This window comes from Lissotriton vulgaris, chromosome 5, assembly GCF_964263255.1.
Source record: "Lissotriton vulgaris chromosome 5, aLisVul1.2, whole genome shotgun sequence".
NCBI lineage: Eukaryota > Metazoa > Chordata > Amphibia > Caudata > Salamandridae > Lissotriton > Lissotriton vulgaris.
The window spans coordinates 1,005,403,315-1,005,428,502 of NC_141693.1; the positions used below are offsets into that span (position 1 = coordinate 1,005,403,315).

At 43.4% G+C, this 25,188-nt stretch overlaps 1 protein-coding gene across 2 annotated transcripts in view; it reads right to left on the reverse strand.

Moving 5' to 3' along the window:
- ZFYVE27 (zinc finger FYVE-type containing 27) overlaps positions 1–25,188 on the reverse strand; it is a 362,081-nt gene that overhangs the window by 86,918 nt on the left and 249,975 nt on the right. Inside the window, exons 9-10 of one of the 2 annotated variants that reach the window (XM_086922614.1) lie at positions 21,594–21,614; positions 21,020–21,164 (exon numbers count right to left, since the gene is read on the reverse strand). In XM_086922614.1, the coding sequence (XP_086778740.1) occupies positions 21,020–21,164; positions 21,594–21,614 (166 nt within the window). The remainder of the gene's footprint in view (positions 1–21,019; positions 21,165–21,593; positions 21,615–25,188) is intronic. The other variant, XM_086922616.1, reaches the window with a different exon arrangement.

Below are 25,188 nucleotides of genomic sequence, written 5' to 3' on the forward strand. Positions count from 1 at the left end.
TGTGGGGAGCTTCTAGAATCCCATGGCTTAGGGAAGTGAAAAAGGTTTTGCTAGAAATGGGTCTCCATCAGCTCTGGATTAATCCAGGGGGTTCCATCTTTCCCTCCAAACAAGATTTTAAAGACCAGTTTTGGGCATCTGTTAAATTAACTACAGTCATCCAATCGGAAGTTACTAACTTAACAGGTCTTTTTCTGACTTATAAACTGACACCTTCCCTTGAGCCATACTGGGACGTGATTTGTAAAACCCTCGACCGGAAATTATATCATCAATTCCGTGTCGGGACGCTCCCTATCAACTCCTTTACTGCTAAGTGGAATGTGAATTCAAATAATTGCTGTCCTTGGTGTCCGGGTCATCTAGAGAGCATTGGTCACTTTTTTTTTGCCTGCCCAGCCTATCGTGCCCCACGCCTAAAATGGATGTTGTAGACTGGATAGCAAGGGGTACCTTGAAGCCCTGAGGATTTTTCGTACTAACCTGTCAGAGTTTATTGTGGTCGGTGTGGCCAAGTTCCTAGGTTGGGCATGGATAATTCGTACCAGGAATTTGAACATTTTATGATGGTTTTATATATTGATGCTGATTTATAATAGATCAAGTCCAAAGGCATTTTATTGTAAAGTCTTTATCAATTGTTTAATAATTTTTTTAATGTTCTACTGACATGATGACTTATTAATATTTCATGAATTGTATATTGTCTTTTATGAATTTTATTTCGAAATAAAGACTTACTGAAACTGAAACTATAACGTTGATTACTCGAAGTAAAGCCTTGATATGTGCATGATCATGTCGATGGACACAGGACACAGGATACTGCATTTAGAAAAGTGTGGGTTTAGGATTGGCATTACACATTAGCTGAGCAGCTGGGATAGCCAACTGGTGCAAAGTTACAGTTTTCACTTCTGGGAAGGCAATTTGAAATCAATGCCTAATACTATCCTCCAGGAAAAACATTTAAGAATTTGAGAAAGCAGCTCATGTATTTCAGACTGATGATTTAGTTCCAGGACAAGCTCACGATGAAATACAGGCTGCCACTCAATGTAAAGACCTCGACGACAGGCTAACAAGTCAGGGATCCAAGATGGGGTATGACACACACGCAGCCCTCACTGCCCACAAACTAGAGAGATAAAGGTGGCTGTACCATCACAATATATGTATTACTGATTGAAAGGTATTCAATTGCTCAGACGACAGTTTAGCAGAACCTTCATCATGATTGCGACCAACCTCTCCATTGCCCAAGTACCTTTTGAGGAGGATGTGAACTGTTCTAATGAGTGTGTTATGTTAATTTTCCACAAAAAAGAAACACTTTCTTCAGCAACAATATTATTCTCATGGCATCTATTCGACATGTATGCACGCCACTGCATCCATTGACACCCAGCATTGGGGTACAGGGCTTTATCATGAAAACAAAGGTGCTTCAAATCAAACAAATTTTACCTTGGTTCCTAAATGGACCACCAATATCTTTTCCCGATCTCCAACGGTGCAGATGGAACTTCCAGACCAATCTCACTACACAATATTCGAATCAACAGACAATGACTGCCCTGTTATTTGCTCATCAAATCAGCAGGGAGACTCCTCCCGGGAAATAGGCGGACAATGATAAAACATATGAAGAGTTCTACAAAGCTCTCGGTAGTATTAGCCGACGTGTTAGATTTGACCCCAGATTCGGACTGGCCTATAGAGCAACCAGACAGAGCCCACAGGGCTGATCTGAGAGGTCAGTGAGTGGGCTTTTGTTATCGTTGTTAGTAGACTTGTTTTATGGTCTACTGGGCCAGTGTTTGCTGTTCATTGTCCTGCTATCACAACAAATATTGCTTGCAGCGAATACAAAGCATGTAGTTTTCACTATTCCAGTTTGTGAAATTCTTTAAAATCCATGGTTTCCCAGCTTTGATAATTACTTCTTTTGTGTGGTGTGTGTACTGACAAGCCACATAATTGCCACACAGGTAGTGGCCCACTGGTCGCTGGTGTTCCCATAGGGTTGCCTGGTCTTGGTTTGGTGATAGCTGTGTTTTCGCATGGACTAGTTTATCAGGGATGTTTGTCTTTCTTTTAAACGCGAACAAGGGTTAGGGCCATTGTTTTCCCGCTCCATTTAAAATGTGCCTTTTTTTTATACTATAGTTTGGACCTTGTTTTGGAAATGGGGGTGTAGGTGGTGACACAAACCATTCTCTCATTACCTTGTTTTGCATGATTTTTCAGGAGGGCCTGCCGGTTGTTGTTCCTTGCTCTTTTTCTTGCTCTTGTCACCAGTTCTTTTGGGTAGTGGCGTTTGATTAGTTTGTCCTCCAGGGTTTGTGCTCGTGTATCACAGACATCCAAGTAGGAGTAGTTTCTCCTGATGGGGGAGAAATGTCCTACAGGAAGGTTCTGTCTTAGTGCCTTAGGGTGAAAGCTTTCAAACATGAGGAGGCTGTTTTTGCCTGTGGTGTTGTTATGAACTCTTGTCTTAATTCCATCATGATCCAGTGTTATGAAGAGGCCCAAGAAGGCTGCTTCGTGTTTGTTGATAGCGTATGTAAACTTTAGGTGTTCATCTTTTGTATTCACTCACTTGGCAAATTCTATTGCTTGTTGTTCATTACCACTCCAGATTATCAGGACAGCGTCGATGTATCTGCACAAAAGTTTCATTGTTGCCTGTAGGGGTTTTCCTGGTTGTATATATGGTCAACCTCAAACTGATTCACATAGAGGTACGCCATACTAGGAGCACAGGTGCTCCCCATAGACGTGGCCCTAATCTGATGGTATATGGTGTCCTCATACTCAAAGAAGTTTTCAATTAATGCCATTTCTGCACACTCCAGAATTAAATTTGGTGGAGGCAAGAATTGCCAATCCCTCTCTTGTAGGCTGAGTTTGACAAATGACAGTGTCTGTCTTTGTGGGATGCTCATATAGAGAACTTCTATGTCCATTGTGATGACCCAGTCCTCAATAGGGTTGATTTCCATATCTCTCAGTAGACATAGGACATATTTAGTGTCTTTCAGAAATGAGGCTGATTTCTGTATAATGGGTTTAAGGAACCAGTCGCAGTATTGTGATAGTGGCTCCAATACGGACCCAATGCCAGACACAAAAGGCCTGCCTGGTGGTCGATCCTTATTCTTGTGCATCTTGGCAGGATGTAGAATCTTGGTGTGCATGGAGTGTCACCCACGAGAAATTCCGCTTCGTGATCCAGTCATTCAGCAGGCCCTCCTCAACTAAGATTTTTATCTTGTTGGTAGGTCTTGGTGTCTGGTCGGTCTTTGCAATTTCATAACTGTCTTATCGGACAGGAGTAGGATACACTCGGTGTGGTACTAGTGTTTGTCCATGAGGACAATAGCTCCGCCCTTATCTGCCAGTTTTATAATTAGTTGTGTGATCCTTTTTAAATTCTCAAGAGCCGGTTTTTCTCCTTGTTTTAGGTTCTGGAAGACCATGTTGTTGAGGCAGTCAATAGCATCCACTTCCTTCAAGCTTGTACAAATGCCAAAATGTGGCATGGGATGGATTGTGTGGGGTATGAATGCATATTTTTTCCAAGACCAGTATTGGCAGCCCCCTTATCCTTGTTCGATTCTTTATCTTCAAAAAAGCTCTTCAATTTTATTCTTCGAAAAAATTGTGCCAATTCTACACGTAGTGAGAAGAGATCACTTTTTGGTGTTGGTGCAAATCCCAATCCCTTTGACAGAACCACCTTTTCATCTGGTGAAAGCATGCAACTGCTCAGGTTCCCTATGTTGATTGTTCCCTGCTCGTCATTGGTCCTTTCCTTTGCTCCTCGTCACCACTAAGTTCGGTGCTTGGTCCCCCCAGTGGACTCTGGCCGGTTGTGTGTTTTTTTTTATATCTTGCTCTGCCACGGCCTCTGCCTCTGTATAACAAAGGAGGGGGACCTTGTTAAAATTGAAAGCCTTGTGGGGAAAAGAGTTGTTGCCAGTAGCCAAAATGTGGAATCAGTGGTGGGAGACGTTGTTCCTGATAATAAGGTCTATGTGGTCTTCTTTATGTCCCCTCATCACTGCTTTCACTGCTGCTCCTCCTCTCGTCTCCAGAGCTGAAGGTCCACTTCATGGGAGATGGTCTGAACCTCTGTTGTTTCATGCCGGGAGCCTGGTTTTGAGGTTTCTCATAATGTTCATCTGTGACATATGGGTATGTTGTTTCATAGCTGGATTTAAGTTAATCTTTTTTCAGTTTGGTTAATTTAGACTGCGTGAGGTACTCCTTGTATTGACTGTGGTCATTATTAATCTCCTCCAATTTCTTTTTATATACAGAGATGTGAACAGTGGTTTTTAGTTTACTTTCACTAGTTTGTATCTCTATCAGTAAAAGATCTGCTAGTTTCCTTGTGGTTTTGATGATCAGTACCAGCTATTCCCTAGTACATTTCCATGCAATGTGTGACCAGCAGTTTTTCCTAAATTCCTGGTTATTTAGAAAAATATGTGGTTCGTTAGTTACTATCAGAACCCTGGGTGCTGTGTTTTTTCGCAAATACTCTGTCATGAAGGAACCATGTAAAAATCTGGCATTTACCTTACGCTGTGACACATCCTGCTACAGCAGGGCCTCCGCTGATCATACTCACTAAACGCCAGCAACATTACATGCAACATCCATGCAATCACCCGGACACCGGATCTTGAGCCTCCCAATTAAGTGTCAATGGCCGCCACTTAATTTAATTAACCCATTTTTTCTAACAACGTGGCACCTATAAAAACAGCATGTCCATGCTCACTCTGCCACCAGCGAGGAAGAGGAGAGGAGAGGACGCCTTTAGGAAAACATCGAGGGACGCATCTTGAGGCAGTAAGTGTGTGTGGTTGGGTGTATGCTTGAGATATCAGGGTTTTGCATTATCTTAACCCTGTTTCAAGTGAGTGAACAAAGCATTTGTGCAATTATTTACTTCCCAAATATCTATTTTTATTCTTCCTACTCTGTTTCCAGAATGTGACTACATGGGTCCCTCAAGCCCCTTCTCATGGGGCATTTCAGCCCCTGACTTGGGGTAAGATTCTGAGCTGGCCCCAAAGTATGTGTATATTTGTAATATGTATGTGCACCACATTTGCAGTGACACGTGTTTCACATCCACATGCGTAATTTTGTTAATATGCATGATGCAAGTATTTCGGATTCTGCATACACGTTGAGCCAGGCCTCTTTGACACTGTATTAACCGTTATTTTACAGGTTTCAAGGAAATTCCAACTTTAGGTACAAATTGACAAAGGTCATTCTACATGGTGGTAATAGCTTAACCAAAGGAGATTAGATAGGAGCCTAGTTATCTCGTCCTGATGAATGCCAAGGACCCTCCGGGCCAACATGGTAGAAACATGTTGACGACATTGGTGTTGATGGGGTACTAGTTCCCCATTTCTCCATGCTTGATTTTTAATATCAAGTAACATCTAACAAATAAATTGTATTTGCGTTGATCTTTAACCTCTCACTTTATCATGGGCCCCCACTTAGTTTTTAGAGGTACCTCCCTGTAACCAGGTGTAGGCCCGCTCTCTACCAAACGTAGTTTCTAGAGAGCGAGGACTGCCAATGATGAGGCATTACACCTGGTGGTGTGTGAGGACAGTGCTTTGCATTTTTTAAGATGCCCTGCACCTCACCCAACCAAGTGTAGTGTGCTTGTTTTTGTGTATAGAATCAGAGATTTATTCAGGGTAGCTTATTGGATGTGTGCACTTTCTAGGAGAAACTCTGCATTGTTTTAGGCAGAACAATGATAATTGGTGAAAGTGCTATCGCTGTGTGCTCTCATCATAGCCCTGTCAAGCATGAAGAATCACCGCATAGCCTTCGTACAGGACTGGCAGGCTGTGGGTTCTTCATAGGGTGTGGTGGTTGTGGTTGGATGGTCGCTGAGTCTGGAGGGACACTGAATGCTTATGCAGTGACCATAAGGAAAGAATGCTGCAGCTGGAACTGCAAGGCCACCTGGCTCCATAAAGTAGTCCACAGACAGAGGGGCGCCTGCTGGTTAATGGTGAATAATTTTCTTGGAACCCAGTCTTCATTCTTTGGAGGGTAGTGTTTCTCTCCACATCTGCAGTATGAATTAGCACGGGGCCAGTGATGGTCTGTTCGCATTCGTAACTGAAGCACTGAACACACATAGAATATATCTGGATCCGATTACATAAAAGGAAGACTGCCACTCGACCAGGTGATTAACAACTGGACTTTAGCAGTACTGTGTCCTAATATGGTGCTTTGCCAGACTCTTTGTTCTGACCTCCTTTCCTGGCTCCTGTGTTATACTTCTTGCCTTGCCCAGATAAACTTCCTTTTCCTGTCCCTATGCCACTATGCCTTCTTGGGTTTCTGCACTTGGAACCTACTAGCCTGCACATATTACTTCAGCTTCCAGCTTTTGAAGTTCTTGGCCCTTCGAAGACCTCCAGTGTTGGTCATTTTCTGGCCATTAAGGACATTTTGGGCGACTTCTTCATCTAAGCTGCACCTGCCTTACAGTCTGGGTTTACTTCAGAACACCCCGGCCAGAAAAGAGTTGATACTCTGGGGTCAATGCACTCACAGAGCGCCTGTGCTAGGGCAGGCTCATTCCCTACTGACTAACACCCAATCAGGGCTGGCCTGCATGGCTATGAATACCCCACTGAATTAATATTGAGAGAAAGCTCCATAAGCCGACAATCTGAATCGAATATTTTTTCAAATGTTGAGATTGATTTTGTGTAGATTTCACAAGCAAACATTAACAAACAGAGCTGTTTTCAAAGAAAAGAAGTAGTTACTATTTGCGATCATTCAGCATCCAATTATAAAGGTAAAACCTTGGCTTTCCCCCACAGGACTTAAACAAGGTTTATGCAACTCACCTTGGGTTATCTGGACTTTAACACTGCTAATAAATGTCTTTCTCCAGTCCACCTCTCAAGCAGAGAGGGCCCTACATTCTTTAGATATTAAACAATGCCTGATATTCTGCTTTGATTGGACTAAGGACTTTGTCAGATGAGCTTCCAATTAATTTGAGTAACTTCAGTATCTCTTGCTTATATTGACATTGCTCAATGGACCACAACTTGCACCGCTTTCTGCGAGGTGGACGGCCTCTATGACATTGAATCGAGGCTCACTCCACCAGAGTGGTGGCTGCCGCAGCTGCTTTTTTCACTAAACTGCCCCAAGGGGCATTTGGAAAGCAGCAACATGGACCTCTACGCAGTGACTACTTTCTCAATATTCAGTCAAAATCAGAGGCGGCAGTGATGGTGGTGTGTAATCTGTTAATGCAAATCTCATTTCTACATTAGAATACTCACAATTCAAGAATGTATATCTATGAAACATCCACTGCTCATGAAAAACATGTTCTTACATATAGCTGCAGCTCCCTTGTGTTGGTATCTTTCAAAGATGCACATTCAACCCATCCAGATCTCCATTTATAAAGCTAAAAATGATTACACTTGTAAAATCTTCATGAATATATATTCACCGATACAGAAACTGTTGGCCAACTTTTTGGTTGTTCAAAAACAAAATTGTATTGAGTTAATTAAGAATGCTTATTAAAATATATCAACGGACACTCAAGGTACAACAAATTAGGAAACGTCTACCCTCATTTTGCCACCGTTTGGAAAATGGCAGACAATGATGCACACACAGTAATGTCACAAACATCAGAAATAGCAAAGAGAAGGGTAAGCAGTCGTCTATTTTGGTAATGGGAATGGTAATGGTTGAGGGCCATGCGGAGGGTTATCCACTGTGGCTCAATCACTGGTGTTGGTTTTATTATGCCCCTGCACTAGTGATGTTGATGCAGGCCCTGTACTGCTTACATTCTTCTGCTCTCTGCTCTTTTGCCCACCGGGGGTGGGTTTACACATCTACATTGGTCTATCCTCTTTGCCATAAAAAGAGATGTGGGAGACACTGTTGCCCCACTATGCACATCCTCCAAAGGTAACAACTCCCAAGTCAAGAACCCTGGGTGGTAATGTAGAAAAAGAAAATCCAGGACCAAAATCTTGACCTTCTACCCATGAGACTGATAGGACTTCAAAAAGATCTGACTGCTAAGGTATCAAAGCTCATGTCTGTCATTGGGCTGTATTTGGCAATGACTAGATAGGGCTGGTGCAGTCTGCTGGTGATACTGGGTCTACTGGTGAAGCTGCAGATCCGGTAAATGGTAACCGTGCCGGACATGGATCTACCAGTGATCACTCTGGTGCTGTCCATGCTCATGCTGCTGCTAATGGCCACTGGGACCAACACAATGTTTTGGTGCATTTGCAGACGAGGGTCAATGAGGCAGAAAAAGATGAGGGTCGGCCATGGCTAACTCTCTTCTAAGAGGGTCAGTGCCATTGTTGTGTTTTCGATCAGGTGATATGTACCTCAGAAGATGTGACCGCCGTATATTGAATCAAAAAGGCAAACGAACCATTATGAACGTTCAAAAGTAACATCCTTAAGGTGAAAAACAAAAAAATGTTAGACAATATAAAAAATTAAAATACACAACTTATTTCTTCACAAGTATCACATTACGAACTTGCAAACACCAAGATGGATGTCATTTAGGGGTTTGCATCAGAGATTCAAGGCTTGCTCCTTGCGACTCTTTGCAACACCTGGCCTGAGAGATCACAAAGGCAGTTGCAGGAACTTAAGGAAAAGAGGGCTCACATGAGTCCCGTTTACTTTTTGTTGCCTTTCCAAAAGTTGAATGTCTTAATTCTTCTGTTGGTAACCTCAGCGTCTTAAAAATGGATTTTTAGGGGGCACCCAAGGGGGGGCACAGAATATAATATAATATAATATAATATATATATATATATATATATATATATTACTAAAATTCATTTGTATCTGTTTTAGAAACCGATTACATTACTTTATTTTCTTGCACGTAATCTTTAATCATTTAATTATTATGTTTTAGGTGTTTTTATTTTTTTATTTCATCAGTGTTGCTACCTTAATGTCATTAGGTCAATGGTTACGTGGCAACACCTTCCCTAACATCACCAGGATCAAAAAGTAATGTGATGTCACTTCTGTTGATGTGATCAAAGTTTGGATAGTGTCACTTTCGCTACCCCTGGCATTTTGTTGAATCGACGCCAATGAACGCCGAGTATTCCTAGATCACATGTTCAATTTTCACACGGTATTAGGGAAGACCTAGCCCAAATGCTACAAAATGACCGTCCTCCTCGAAGGACATTTCAGTGACACTACATGTAACGCTTAAGGTGATATCATAATAGGGCTGAGAGAGTTGTAGTGCACAGGCCTAAACAGGGTGATTTGTAGGCCCCACTAATACTTTATCCCAGACCTGCAGCTCCTTATTGTAGACTCGTAAATCTGGTACACAGCGACAAAGATTAATTGTTAAATATACATTTTTCTCTTTTGGAAATTTATTTGCTACCCCCTCGAAAAGGAAATACATCATGCACGTCTGTATGTTGTAACTAGAAAAGCAAAGGGCATGTCGTTACAGAATGCTTTTTCTCTGCCATCTTCACTGAACCGCAGCTATTTCCCACATTTCTCAGAAGATAGGTTTTTTTCTCATACTCGCTTTTAAGGTGTTTTTATAGATAACAGGGCTTAAAATGAATCTATTAGTTATCGGAATCAAGATTCCCCAGAGAAACACAAGGAAAAAAACACTATCTGTTCTACATTGCCAGACTCCTTTGACACAGCAGATAGTGCACCAAAGAGCCGGGCCCCTTTCAGCCACAGTCATTAATTTTCTGACTGCACGTAAGATAGGAAGAGGTCTTGCCTTATCTGTGAGTCTGATGATTACGTTTCTGTGTCTGCAGACCTTCTTGCTTTTAGCATTTTGTTGGAGTCTGTACTGCACTCTGTGAATTCCAATAAAGGACTGCTAAAACACGCAAACATGTTGCACAAGTGAAGCTCTCCATTAAATGCTTAAAATAAATCGCCGAACCTCATTATGCCTACAGCAGATCCCTTAAAACTGTATTTTTCTATTGAGTCTCAAGAGGACGCATCAGTTATCCCTGAATCCCCAGAGCTCTTTATGAACCTTAATTTCCTAGAAAGATTTTCTTGGGTAAAGGGTAAAAAGGAAGCCCTTATATTGAGGAGGCTTAAAGGGCTTTCTTCAATGTTGCCTCTACAGACTCATGACTTTTATTTCCAATACACCTAGCGTTCGCTTTTGGTCGGCTGCTCGGTCGTGAATTGATGGCTTTGTTGTCGTGCTCATTTGTTTTCTATTGATTCAATGGCTTTTGCGACTATTCTTCTGTTTGTGTCGCCAAGAAGATTGCAAGACCTGTGTTCTTAGACTGCTGACATTGCTTGCATGTACGGAACTACATGTTCTGCTCCTCTATGCACTCTTGTCCCCCCGCCCCCCATGTGCTGCTTTTCCTTGACTGTGTCCCCCACCTACTCGCTCTCCGTGTTGCTTCCCCTTCTTTCCCCACCAGCTGACCTATTGCTTCCCCACTGTCCCATCCGGCTCTTTTAAAAAAATCAAAAAAGAATAATATAAATACGCCCCTCAACTGTCCATTGCTCCACCACCCCTCCGCTCTTGTTGCACCCATTTCCAGCTGCTGCCTCACTTCTTTTTTTAGATTTGTTCTTGTTTTGTGCCTACTGCACTATGAGTGGAAGGTCATCTTAAAATTGGATTTTACCTATTTCAAGATGGCTGTACACGAATTTGCAAGTGTGACAGACAGAAAGAAATGGATTTGTATTATTTGAACAAGCGAATTCAACGATGTCCACCTCAAACGTGCACATATCCATCGGGGCCATCTTTGCATTGGTTTATGCAAATATTACCAATGCATTCAAATATGGTGTGCACATCCTTGGAGACCATCTTAGAACGCATTTATAATGTTTTTTAAATCCATCCTAGAAATGGTTGGCAGGGATGCGCGCACATACACGGCGGTTAACTTGCATAGAAAAGTATTGGCTATGCAAATTGGTTTAACTGCCGAGATGCTTGGGCTTTCCCCATCCTTGAATCAAATGGGAAGGCAGAGTATGCCAGAGCAGTCACAACTTCGGTTCATCTTCAGTAAGGCATATCATTATTGGCCCACTGACGTCTCCATGCTGAATATGTACATCTTTTCACTGTATTCGTAGAAATTAGGCAAAGCAGACCATCTCTCCAGTCAGAAAGCAAGAATTACCCCAGCAGGAATAACCCTCTTTACTCTGCATACCTTTTTTCCGCATGCTGTCACAATGCGGTCGTAACAACGACTGCGTTGTGACAACGCATACCATTACTCCGCAAGTCGTTACAACGACTTGCGGAGGGGGGGCGCTGGATGTTGGAATAGTAACATTTACTATTCCAACTCCAGTCTGTGTGGTCTTTAGGGAAGGTGTTGGATTTCAAATCCAACACCTTCTCCCCCCTCCACAAGTCGTTGTAATGACTTGCGGAGTAATGGTATGCACTGTCACAATGCGATCGTTATAACTACCGCGCTGTGACAGCATGCGGTGCCACGGATGCGGACTGAAGGTGCGTTTCCCTCCAGCCTCATTTACCCAAGTGATACCTAGAACACAGAAATTGAGCACTACTAGAACGATGATTTGCTTTATCAAGCCGTTAATAGTGCAAAGAAGGTAAAAGTGTAATATCATGCCTAATCTACAAAACTGTTAAGTAACACAATGAGGAGTCACATTGCCATAAAATAGGCAGTTTACTCAATTGCTTAAGTGCTGGGATAGCTAGTCGCAGGAAGGTGGATACTAAATGCTAGCCGGGTTGACTAGTGGTAGGGCTTAAAGCATGGTTAAAGTGATGACTATGGATAGCTGATGGCAAATGGCCTAATGCAATTCAAACATTTGAAAGCAGCACATCAATACTAAGGATGTGTGGGGGGCATCGCCTGTAACAAATGGAGTGGGACGTGTGAGACCGTCATTCTGGCAACAGGCCCTTGGAGTTGCTTTTTTTCCACCCCTAAATTGGCAGCGGAGGACACGCGCATGCCGAGAGGGTCTCATCCATTCTGTGAAGGGGGCGCTGGTAATCTGGAGCAACACGAGCCCCCGACACAGGAATTAAGGTAGCGGTTAGCCAAGAGCTGCAAGATGATGGCGACCAGCACATGTTAACTGCTCGCCCAGAGTAGCACCATCCACTCGGTGGTGACTGAGAGGGGTCGCATCAACCCAGGCAGAGGCCATCAGCGATTTAGGAGACTACAAGGTGAAGAGACCCGCCCATTGTATAGCAGACTGTAGTAAGATACGAAGACTTAGTGGATCAAAAAGGATTTATTGCAGTTAAGAGCTTCACTCACGACGAGCAGCAACTGGCAAGCAGGGAATGCAGAGTCTGACACTGCAACTAAAAACCAGCTCTCCGGCTACTGATACACATTTAAACCATAGCACTAATGCATGTAAACATGTTGAGGTGGTGTGTCTAGAGGTGGAGCTCACAAGAAAGGAAGTGAGCATACACTCAGACAAACCACGACCACGCAACATAACACACATGCGGTGAGCATGGGGTACTTGTGCCTGTGGGGGTGGTCACAGACATCGGCTCAGGCCAGGCCTGTTCTCCTGCTCAGGTAGGGCCATGAGGGTAATGAGTAGCTGGACCCCTATAGCCAGAGCTTGAGGCCGGGGGTGTGTTTGCAGAACGGGGTGGGGGCGGCGGCGTTGAGCCCCTGATATAGGCCCGTAATAGACACTCCACCCCTATCGCACAATTAGAAGTCCATGCAGAGGCTATTCTTGCAGCTATACAAGCCACCATAACAGCTCTGGAAATTAAAATTGTTGCTGTGGCACTTCATCAGGGTCTCCTGCGAACTGAGCATAGGAGACTGGTAGACAGGGTCTAGGAGACTGAATCGACGCGGACCCGATTGGAGCCCACGATCGCAGGCAGTGATAATAAGATCACTCTCAAAGCAGAATACTCTGCAGAGTGGAACTCAAGATTCCTTTTAGATCACTGCAATTGGAAACTGAATGTTTCCGTGTTCAGTACCCTAAACAAGACCTGGGGCCCTCTAGAGAAAGACTTATTTTCAGGCAGACTAAACTTTCAACTGGAGAACAACTTCAGCTGGATGCCCGACCCGGGTGCTCTAGCAGTCAACGCCTTACTACAATATTGGAAAGGAGCCAAGGGGTACGCATTCCTTCCCTTTGCCATGATTTAGAGAGTTCTTCAGATAGTGAGACAGGATCAATGCTTCCTTGTCCTAATAACTCCATTTTGGCCATCCCAAGCATGGCTCCCCACCACTCTAGAACTAGCTTGCAACCCCCCTTCTTAATTCCTACCCTAGAAAATCTTCTTGCAGACGTACATGGAGGAGTTCACCCCCTAATTTAGAACAGGAGTTTAACCCTTCTTGCCTGGAGAGTGTCAGGAGATCCAATGAAATCTCAGGACTTTCGGCGACGGCTGCAACTCTCTTCAGAGAGTCTTGGGCCCCAGGCACTCACTACAGATATAACAACATATGGAGAATCTGGGTACGTTGGTGCCTGGAAATGAACCTGGATTCCTTGGAAGCACCTATTGTTGACATAGAACAATTTGATAGAGGCCTCAGCTATAGAACTATCAATTGCTATAGGTAGGCTATTTCTGCTGGTCATGTCCTTGTCAATGGTAAAACGGTAGGTAAACTTGTCATTGTTTGTAGAGTGATGAAAAGCATTCGTTTAAGAAGACCTCCTAAACCTAAATATGAAAGTCTTTGGGATGTCAAACTAATCCTTGATCTTTTCAATAACTGGCATGTTAATACTCTCCTCAATAAAAAACAAAAAAAAAAACGTTTCATTATGCTGGTTACTGTACTATGCCTAATCTCAGGCAGAAGGGTCTCTGATGTCAAAGCCCTGGAGATTACGAATAGATATTTTAACATGTTCGGAGTCAAATTTGAGATTTAAAGAAGAACAAAGACTGTCTGATTCAATCTTTTACCCACGTTTTGATGTATGTCCAAAATTTTGCGTTGTGGACTAAATGAGAGAGTATGATCGCAGAATGTTTGCTCTTCGCCCTCAGGATGTTAACCAATTACTTATATCCTTTGTTAGACTCCACAAAGGCATAAACTCGACCTCTATTGCTAGATGGGTTAAGACTGTTATGAGTTTAGCAGGTATTGACAAAGAAATTTCAAGCTCACTCCCTTAGAGGGGTGCTATGGTCAGTAAATCTCTCTGGTCTGGAGGTAAGTTGGACGACATTCTCAAAGCTGCTGACTGGTCAAATGCTAGCACCTTTGCACATCATTATTGCAAGCCTATTGAACATATGTCTGATGTTGTTTTACAAAGCTACCAACATGCATAATGTAGCCTCCGTTCTTGTAATGAAATTGCGATTCTAGTATTAACATGACTAGAGAATCTGGATTTCATTAAAGACATGGAGGCTGACATTATATCTCCCATCCCACCCAATGGTGGTCTTAGAATGATTTAATGCTGTTTTTGTTACAGTTTATTACTGTACTTTTTATTAACAGTACTTGTTTCATCTTTTGTTCCTTTTAGCTTGATAAGCTTGACACTGTTTTTTACATTTAAGAGCTATTTACTTCTTTCTCTTTTCAGGTAACACTCCTTAACTGTGTGTCGTCTGGCCTTTGGTTTTACCTTCGGTCTTCTTTCTCCTTCATCCTGCTCATCAGAAGATCGTTTTGATGTTTCAAGTTTTCCTCCATATTTAAAAGAGGCAGATTGTTGATGGCTCATGCCTTTCTGGTGATGCTATTGTTCTATTCTGGTACCTTTTAATATTGTGATGTAAGCGGCTGCTTGGGCTGCATTAAAGGAATAATGCATAATGTCAGCCTCCGTGTCTTTAATGAAATACGGATTCTCTAGTCATGTTAATATACGAATCGCAATTCTCTACATGCACCTCTTGTAAGTGAGGTGCACATTCCTCACGGTTTTGCAGAGTTTGAAACGTGATGCTGTCTGTCAACATTTATTTGAGTGCAGTTACAGTAGGCCAAGAAGGGATAGTTTAATGTATTTAAAGATTTTCTGTTTCAGGAGTACAGTACGTAAACATATTAAAGGATACTATATTTCTCTTCATATAAAAAAGGTATTAACTGGGAGTTCATTTAGAACACAATAAAATTTAAAAAAGAAGTATGACGGCAATTAAACAGATATGGTGATTTAGCAAACAGATTCAGCAATAAGGTATAAAATTGTTGTACGCTACAGAGAGGGTTGCAGCTATTGCAACTATTGGCATGTGAATGTATAATCCTCCAAAACTAACTACATTTAAGAAACATCTGGACAAGGTTTTTGCTCAGAATGTACTGCAAAATGCCACACAGGAGTAGTAATAAATTCACATTAGAACATTGAAATGTTGGAAGCTCCATTAAAGATAATAAAGTGGCTCAGAATGTATAATGGCTGGTATGAACCTCTGCGATTCAATACTTATCTATTTCTACCTCTTTAATTGAGAACAATCTGCCTTCAGTGGGTGGAATGTTCAAATAGCCTTACAGCTCTTCTACCTCTGGCTACACTGTATATTAGAGGCCCCGTCCCTCTCCATAGGCGCTTGCCTGTGGCGGAGGCCAATAGCTCCGGTTCGGGCCCTTAAACAAACGATATAGCCCATGGCAGTGGTAATATTAGAAATCTGAAGTATCCTTGTAGATTTGTGTTTTGCTATAGTGCAGTTAATGGAAAAACGAATGTTCAAGGCATGTGTGAGGCTGTTCTAGAACATCCTGGGACAGTCAGTACGTGTTGGAAGCAAGCTGCTCCAAGGTAGTATCTGTGGTGAGTAGCGCCTATACCACTGGTGTCCCAAGACTGCCGGTTCTATCACACTCAAACTGGATAAAGAAGTTCCTTCGTTTGTGCACTTGACATTTGAAGGGTAGTGAGGGTCAACTGGCAAGGCTTACTCCAAGAGGAAGTATCTGCTTTGCAAAATGCTCAACCCAATGCCAAGAGTTAGATGTTTTACAAAGAATCTTGCACAGTGGGACTGTTAAAATGAATATCACAAAGAACAAATGCTTGCAACACATTTTGATTAAGACAGGTCTATGAAGCTTACATAGTAAGATGCTGCTATAGAGCTATTGGGGAGAGGAGTTGACCTAACGGCTAGGGCGGTCAACCTAAAATCTGGAGAACTGGGTTTGAGTCTCGGCAACGACGCTGAACACCCTGTGATTCTGGGCAGATCACTTAATATCCCCGTGCCTAACAAAAAAATATGAACGTGTCCTATGTAACGCAACTGGTGTGTAAAGCGCTCTGATACCTGGTACCTTCTGGTCAAGTTTGCGCTATATAAAATTCTGTAAAATAAAAATAAATACAAGTTACAATGAGGCTATGGGGTGTGTAGGTCTATGGATTATAGATTGCAAACCCTCAGCAATCTCAGTATATGTCCGGGTTGCAATTTTTTGCTACAGGCAATGTTTCTGAATGACTTAAGGTGGCAAACATAAAGTTATGCAAGTAAAATGGGTGATGTACATCTTCCATTTTACCTAGTTTCTCAGCGGCTCTTGCATGCTGCAATCCCTTCTCTTCAGAACCAGACCACATTCATGGTTATCGGCAAAGTCAATAGAAATGGCCAGATGGCAAATATGCCCTCACAGTGTGAAGACTTTTACCCTTATATCTTGAGAGTGTTACGTCATCAGAATGTCTAGTTCTTTTTATTTTGGCCCCTGTATGGTAAAATCAAGTTCATGTTTTTTCGGCTTCTACTTTTACTGGAGAACCGATTCCTTTCCTGCGACTGACTATTAGATGAGAAATAGAACACTTATTCAACTTAAATAGTGCTGGTAAAGCATATCTTTTAACTGTGAGAGTTTCATGGTGCTGTCAAAATAAGAGGTACCACAGAAAAGGAACAGAACACTTACAGTAGAAAGAGACCAGTTTTAAGCTTTTCCTACACTTCAGATGGTTTAGTTATGACCTCAAAGTAAAGGTAAAGTATGCCAGAGCTTGACACAAGGACCCTACTTCCAGAACGAGCGTGACAGAAAATCGGTACTTTGAGCAACAATGTTCTTCAATATCTCAAGAGACTAATACATGATTTTGAGAAATTTAGATCTCTAGAAAGATAGACCAGCATTGTAAAAGGCCCATTCACAATTTATATTAAGGAAACCAAAGACACTTACAAGGAAGGAGCAAACAGTCTGAAGTGCACATGGCAGCATTAATGATCTGCTGTAAATGGTCAAGGGCCTCAATGGCAAGAGTGTGGACACAGGCCAAAACAAAGTCCAGGATTGTAGATATGAAGGTGTTAAAAGATGTGATATTATGAATGTAGTGCAGAAGAGGAAGAAAGTACACAACTTGGCTTAGCTAAAAACTAGACAGACTCTCGAAGCAGCTCTACACTAGGAATGACTGACTGTTCAGAATGAACTAAAACGCAATGATTCGAAATGACAAAAGATGAAAGGTGTATGGGAGCAGTGTCAAAAGTAAGTAGGCCAGAGATGATTCTTTTTCAGTAGAAAGTCTCTATTTTTGAGCAAATGTTCCAACTTACCCAGGTTGGGTTAATGTCAAGGTAATACTCTCAGGCCAGGTGGAAGTGACATTTCTCTCTGAGAATCAGCTAGGAGTCAGATTAGTGTTTAATGAGCTTGAGTCCGATATGACTGAAGGAGATAAAAGGGAGAAAATAATACCCATGGAGTAAGGAAACTCAGGGCAACTGTACCGTTCCTGCCTTAGATGAAGAGTCACTGGTTGATAGTGTTAAAGACTGTTGTCAGATTTGACAGAACGAGTGCTATTACATCTCTGCCATCCAAACCCATAGTGAGGTCATGCATAGAACTGAAGGCACCACCAATTCAGTACTTTCACCTGGCTGGAAGCCTGCTTAAATGCTATCACAGATGTTATATTCTTTATTTTATTTTTAACTATTGGAAATAAGACAGAAGGTGGCCGGGTAAGTTGGGTCTAGGTTGGTTTTCTTCAAAACCTTGCAGCCTTCAGAGAAGGTGCCCAAAGCCTTATTGGAAAGCACTGTTCACAAGGCAGTGAAACGTAAGGTCAATAACATCTATATGCGTTTTTACTTTGCGGAACGTCCTTGCATCATGTAGAAAATCAGAGGTTTTGCTCTATAAATAGAGTTCTAGACAATTATCTTGATTAAACAATTCGAAATGGTGGATGACAGAATGAATCGGCGAGTGAGGAGGGAGGCATAGAAAAGCAGTGGAGGCCAAGTCAGGAGGGATGTGGAAGTATGCACTATCAAAGTTTAATCTAAACCTTTTAGGCTGAGAAGATAAAGAGATTTACACAGTTACGGAGAAAGGATGATCAGTTTCAATAATACTAGAACAATAAAGGTAATTAATAAATTTGAAGAGTTATCTGAAAATTCTGCATTATGAAAAACTGATCACTAAGAACATTTGCTGAGTCTTTCAGTATGGATGTTGTATATCCTAAGGTGTCACCTCTTGAGCTCAGCGAACCCAAGGCAGGCTTTCATTTGTCAAACTTATAGCATTCATTATTTAAAAAAAAAAACACAACAGGGGGGGGGGGGGGGGGGGGGCTTGAGGAGGTTTAATGGGCCAGCAAAGACAAACTCCCCAATCCTAACAATATCTATCACACAAAGAGTCCTCGGGTCCGGAATCACACCGGGTGAGTGTGTGGGTGGGAACATCTATGCTGAGAGGGGGAGGGGGTCCCTTTTAAGAACGGTTTCCCTCACACACCAGAGGTGTCATGCTTCATCACAGGGATACATCCTCACTGCGAGGAAGGAGCTCAGGGATGTTTCTGGACCAGAGGGCTCTTTGTGTGATAGATATTAATTATTTTATACCTTTGGTGGATAAAGCTATTCTAGTATTAACTTTAATAACCAAATAATTATTTTAAATTGATGAAAAATACGTTAAATATGTATCTTAGGGATATACTGTCTACTGCCGTCACACGTTAGAAAATCAACCTACAAAGATGGCAATTTGCATTTCGAATCGGTTGTCTGCCTCGATGAAAGCAATGGCCTTTATGTCAAGTGACCCACTAGAAGGAAGCATGCACTCAAGTTACATTACAAATAATAATGATTACTGAAAATAACTAAAGAGAAGAAAATCGACCTGGACCATACATCATCTCTACATCTGTTTTGTCAGGCAAGTTCCAGGGAGTGATGCTGTGCAAACTACAAAAGACAAAAAATACTTCTGCCAAACCCCTGGACCAGGGGGGATGCCTCTGGGGAAAGTATGCAGATCCTGTTTTCCAGTGTGTGGTTAGCAGCAAGTTGTGTGCACTTCTATCTTCAGAAATGCACGGTATTAGCAGCTTCATAACTAACCACATTACCTCTGAGGTTAAAAGAGTATAAAAATATGAGGGAGAAGCAAATGAAGAACATATGGTCTATTTCATTTATTAAACAAATGAATCAGTTACGGCACTGAAGAGAAAGTGTTGCAGTAAAAATGTACGTGTCCAACTGAAGCATTTATTGGTATGTATGTTGGAGAACATTAATATTGTGCTGCAGGAACGTGTTCATGCCTTCCTGCACATTCACATGTCCACATCAAGGTATATAACTTGGACTAACGTTATCATTCTATAAATAGACTAGCCATTTTTAAAATTGATGTGTTAAGGCCATTTCTCGCACTTACTACACCACTTGCACCTAAATGTATTTGGGTGTTAAATTAGAGGTGCGAAAGTGTAGAAAGGGAATTATAAACGTTTGTGAGCACCTATAAAATTAACAGTGGCAGAAAAATGAGCACAACTCTTGCAGACAGACTAATCTCTTTCATGGAAATTGGCTGACGATCCTGATTCTGTAAATGCGGCTACTGAATATTCAAAAAGAACAACTGATGGACAGAATGCCAAACAATGTCAAACATCCACCCCCCAGTACAGAGATCTGGGCCTAAATCCATCGTTTATTTGCTCCCCATGCCATTCCAGTTAGGACCCAGCCGTTATTCTAATCAGTCTTGACCCTGCTCCCGATGGGAACAGTCCAGCCCGAACTGCCAGGCCAGGTCCACCCTGAATAAGAAACAAGCATCCTAGGACCGCTTTCGGGGTATCACCCCTGATCATCCAAACTAGCTTGTGTCCAGTGAATGGTGAGCACGGGACCCCCGTCTGGGCATACCTGCCCCACTCACTGTGACAAATGCAAAAAGAACTATTGATGGACGGAATTGTTGACTGGAGGTGAATGTTTGCACTGTTTAGCATTCCATCCATCATCTGTTCTTTTTGCAACTGAATATTCAAGCAGTGATTCAACTCTTTTCATGCATAATGTGCAATTACTTACGCAAAAGGTGTTGTGAATGAGGTCTATACAAATTCGCACAATGAGTTAGAAAGTTCTGCAAGAACTTGGTTATATGTTATTGTACTCAAAAAGAAGTTGTGTGAAAACCAGCGGTGTGGATAAAAACTGTAGCTCAAAGTTAAAAAAGAAAAGCAAATGAGTAGGGATCCGAATATCATCTAGAAGGTGGAAGTATTGCCATTGCATGTTTAAAATACTACCAATATCTGTGAAAAATGTTGAGTGAGCTTAAAGCTCAGCGAGGAAGATGCAGTACTCTCTTTCATAGACAAGTGTCTGCCATAAAGCTTAAAGGTTTGACTATGTGTGAAAGTGAAATTAATTTTCAAGCCAGAAGGACACAAGAGAAAAAAAAAGAAAACTGTAAACACTTGCCGCCTCCATGCAGAAGATAGGCTGTTGGCCATTAGTCATAAGATTCAAACTTGATGAAGTATTCTTTTCCACAGTTTTATTTAGTTTATTAAACATATACATAGACCACTAAACACCATCTTTGAACTCAAATCAAGTAAACCATGCAAAAAAGAAAGAACTCACCAATGGTATTCGTTGGGTAGCGTTTCCGTAACTTTTCTGTGAGTTTCGAAACCTTGTTCCTGATCGCCTCATTCTTACTCATCATGAATCCGTTGTCCTGCAGGAGCTCATATTCCACAGCTCCCTGAGAAATGTCATCATCCTCCTAACCCAGGAGCAAGCAGAAAAACATGTAGGAAATTGAACCACAAGCAATAAAATCCGTAACGACAAATACCCAAACTACCATCTTTTTGGATTACTTGGTTTCCAGTGAAATAAAATGTAACCAGGGGTAACATGTACCCAGGACACGAGTACCAGGCCGGAGTTTAGAATAGGACTGGTAAGTCCCCCAGGTTATATGAATAGTGGCGAGACATGCCAATGAGCTTGCTATGACACAACATGCATGTGACATGGCTGCTTGGCAGCTTCATACTTGACCTGACTACACAGTAGTGATGGCAAAGTCAGGAGACTAACAATATTTATAGTTCAGAATTTAGGATGCAACAAACACAGCACTGCATGCTTTTAGTCTATTTGTAGCAAAAACCGTTCACCATCTGCCATACAAACCCTAACCACTCACCACTATCACCAGCAGGTGTTCCTTTACAAGCAGCACAGGATCAAACAGAGAGAGAGAGGAGAAAAGGGGCAAAGCAAGTTACAATTCAGGACTTGTTCATGGCAGTACCTTCTTTTATGCCTTACATTGCAGCCAGCTTCGTACAGTGCTACGTGATATTTAACTTTGATTTCTCCAGACAATTTCACCACTTCGCATATCCTTTTTGATGTGGCGTCATGCGGCAAGAGAGCGTTATTTCCTCAATTCCCAGTTCCTTCCAGCCTCCACCTTTCCGAGTAGATATTCATGTCTGATGTTTTTTACTTTGTTTAAATATCTATTCATACCACGCTTAGCATACAATGGAGGCACATAGACCCTTAACCCTTGGCGATAAAAGCGAAATCAACCTTTATCACCCTCCACGTACTTATCATTCCCGTTGGATGTTTAATATTACCTTTTTTAGTTCTAGCAAACAGAGCTTAAGCTGGTTCGGAATCTAGACATCTATACAGAGAGGGCCATGGAGCTCAGTCCCCTCAGAAACTGATTACACATTGTAACGAGGTAGGGATACCTGCCTCGCGTGACTGGTGGAACCCTTACCCTGCTGACCATGCCCCGACTCCTTCTTTGCAGTCTGAACGGTGGAAGGAAGGTCGGAGCGAGCCAGACGACGAGGACAACAACAGTGGCTCCTTTAACTGGGCGTTTTCCACAGAGGAGGAGGACACGCCCCCGAAGGATGTCAGAGTGACCGGATTGGCCAAAAGTAAGGAACTGATGTACGCCGGGTGTGCAAGCACCCCGGAGGAGAGACAGGCGGAAGCAAGCAGAACGAAGGAGGCGAAAGCGGAGAGAACGAGGAGAGAGGCAGCCCGGAGGAACATCCCAGAGGGGACGGAGAGACGGAGGACGGAGGAAAGCCAGGAGGCCAACGAGCCTGTGGACCGCCGTGCCACACTCCCGAGGGAGGAGTGTGGCTGTCACAGGTACGGCGGCGTTGGGCAGCCTGGGTGGGGAGGCGAAGCGATAGCGTGTAAATAGTGTAAACTAGCCCCTGTTTGTTCCTGACCTTTGTAGTTCTCCCTTCCCATCCATAATCCTTTTTCCTTCCCAGTTCCTCACATCCAACCCCCCCCCTTGTTCACCGAGCACTGTGCGTAGAGAAGTCACGTCTCACTGGGTTGCCCTCACCTACCCCGGACCCCTTGGTGCAAACCCCATTGAGGACTGCAAACTAACGGCTTCCCTCTCTGTTGGTCTCTTGCATGCACCGGAGCCGGAGACAGCTGTAAGAACGTCCGATCAACCCCCAACTCCTGAAGGAGAAGACCACCGCCACGGACCCCAGCGTGTTTGCCCGAGAGAGACTGACCCTACGAAACAGAAAGACGTTGATGTCAAAACCCCCTAGAGCTATAAAAATAAAACCTTCTTTAACCCCTCTACTTGGTGTCACGGTCGTCCCTACTCCCACGCCCACACTGGTGTCAGAAGTGGGATCTACCCCTTCGGAAACGACCATGGCCATGGAACAAGTGATCCAGACACTCATAGAAGGGCAACAAAAGTTAGAATGGGCGATCAGCCAGCAGATCAACACTGCGGATGCCGACAGAGAACTATTTCGAACCTCCATGACTCTGCAGATGGACAATCTCCACAAAGTCGTGCAGGCACCAGGCACAACAACCCCAAGACTAGCCGGTCCACACCCCTCGGGAGTGGCCCTGCAGAAATATGTGGTAGGGGAAGATCCCGACGCATTTCTGTTGAACTTTGAACGGCCGGCAAGGGCTTGTGGATGGCCCCAGGACAAATGGCCCTTCTTCCTAGCTCCCTTATTGACTGGAGAAGCCCAGGCTGCCTATCAGGTGGCCAACCATTCTGGCACGTCCTCCTACTCAGACATAAAAGCTGTGATTCTGGACCACCTGGGAATGGATGCGGAGGCATATAGACTCCGTTTCCGAAAGGAGAAGGGTATCACGGGTGAGAACCCCAAAACCATGTACCTAAGAGTCAAGATGGCCGCCGAAAATTGGCTAAGACCTGACATACGAAGCAAGGAGGACATCATGTCCAGCATCATCTTGGAACAGTTCATGGAGGTCTTACCATATGGCACTCAGAGATGGTTGAGGCAACATCCCGGACTAACGGCGGCACAAGCCATTGAGATGGCCTCTAATTATAACAGGGCAGCTCCCAGGACTTTCCCTTGGGATACAGACAAGAGTGGCAAGCCCAACCAGACTCCTACCAAACCTGATAAAAAGAAACCTGTCCCCGAACCTCACAAACCCCGACCCTATCGACCGGAAGCACCCCCCATCATGAAGGGGCCCCAATGCTTTGAGTGCGGAGAGTGGGGACACATAGCTAGAATGTGCCCCCACCGAAGATCCACCGAGGAACCCATTGAGGTTGGCTACATCCCCAAAGCCGTGATGTACACCGCAGAAATGGGCCCTTCATTCTATGTAAGGGTACGGGTAAATTGTAAACCTGTAAAAGCCCTCTTAGGTTCCGGATGTAGGCAATCTGTCATACAGGAAAGACTGTTGCACCCCTCCCAGATAAGCCATGATGGCACCGTTCACATTAGATGCGTTCATGGCGACGTTAAACCCTACCCCCTAGCCCGCATAACCCTGCACCCAATAGGTAGGGAGCCGTGTTTGGTGAAAGTGGGGGTGGTGGAGTCCTTACCAGAGGAGCTTATAATAGGAGTAGATAACCCTGATTTTCTGTCCCTGTTTAAAAGAGAACTAAAGGACCTCCCTGCAGGGGCATACCTGTCCGTCGAACCCTGGGTGTTTGATAGGGGTTTTAAATTTGCTCAATCCAATGACCCATCCCTCATGAATGCTTGGGAAGCAGCTCACCTAACGCAAACCTCACCTGCACAGGGGTACCCCAGAATCAGTATCGTAAACAAATTACTGTATAGGGAAAGGAAAGCAGGGGATCCAACCCAACTAGTGGTACCGAAAGATTTCAGGGAGCAGATACTTTTCTACGCCCACACCCACCTCACTGCTGGGCATAGCGGGACAGAGAAAACGACTCAAAACATATTGCGGCTATTTTTCTGGCCTGGTATTTACAAGGAGGCAGAGACTTATTGTCGGCAATGCAAGGTGTGCCAAAAAAAGAACCTGACACGACCCCCTGCAGTTCCCCTACAACCTCTACCAATCATAGGCAACCCATGGGATAGGGTGGGGATGGACCTCATCGGTCCCCTACCACGTACCTCACGAGGACATACATACGCCCTAGTGGTGGTTGATTACAACACAAGGTTCCCGGAGGCATTTGCCCTCAGCGCCCCGACTACAAAGAATGTAGCGGAAAAACTGGTGGAGCTGTTTTCACGGGAGGGGTTTCCGCGGGAGATCCTAACGGATCAGGGAACTCCCTTTGTTTCCCGGATGATGGTAGAGGTATGTAAGTTGCTGGACCTCCGCCACATCCGAACGTCCGCATACCATCCCCAAACGGACGGCCTCGTAGAGAGGTACAACCGGACGTTAAAAACAACCCTAAAAAAATTGTTGAGCGCTGAAAATAAGGATTGGGACAGGATGTTACCCCTGGCCCT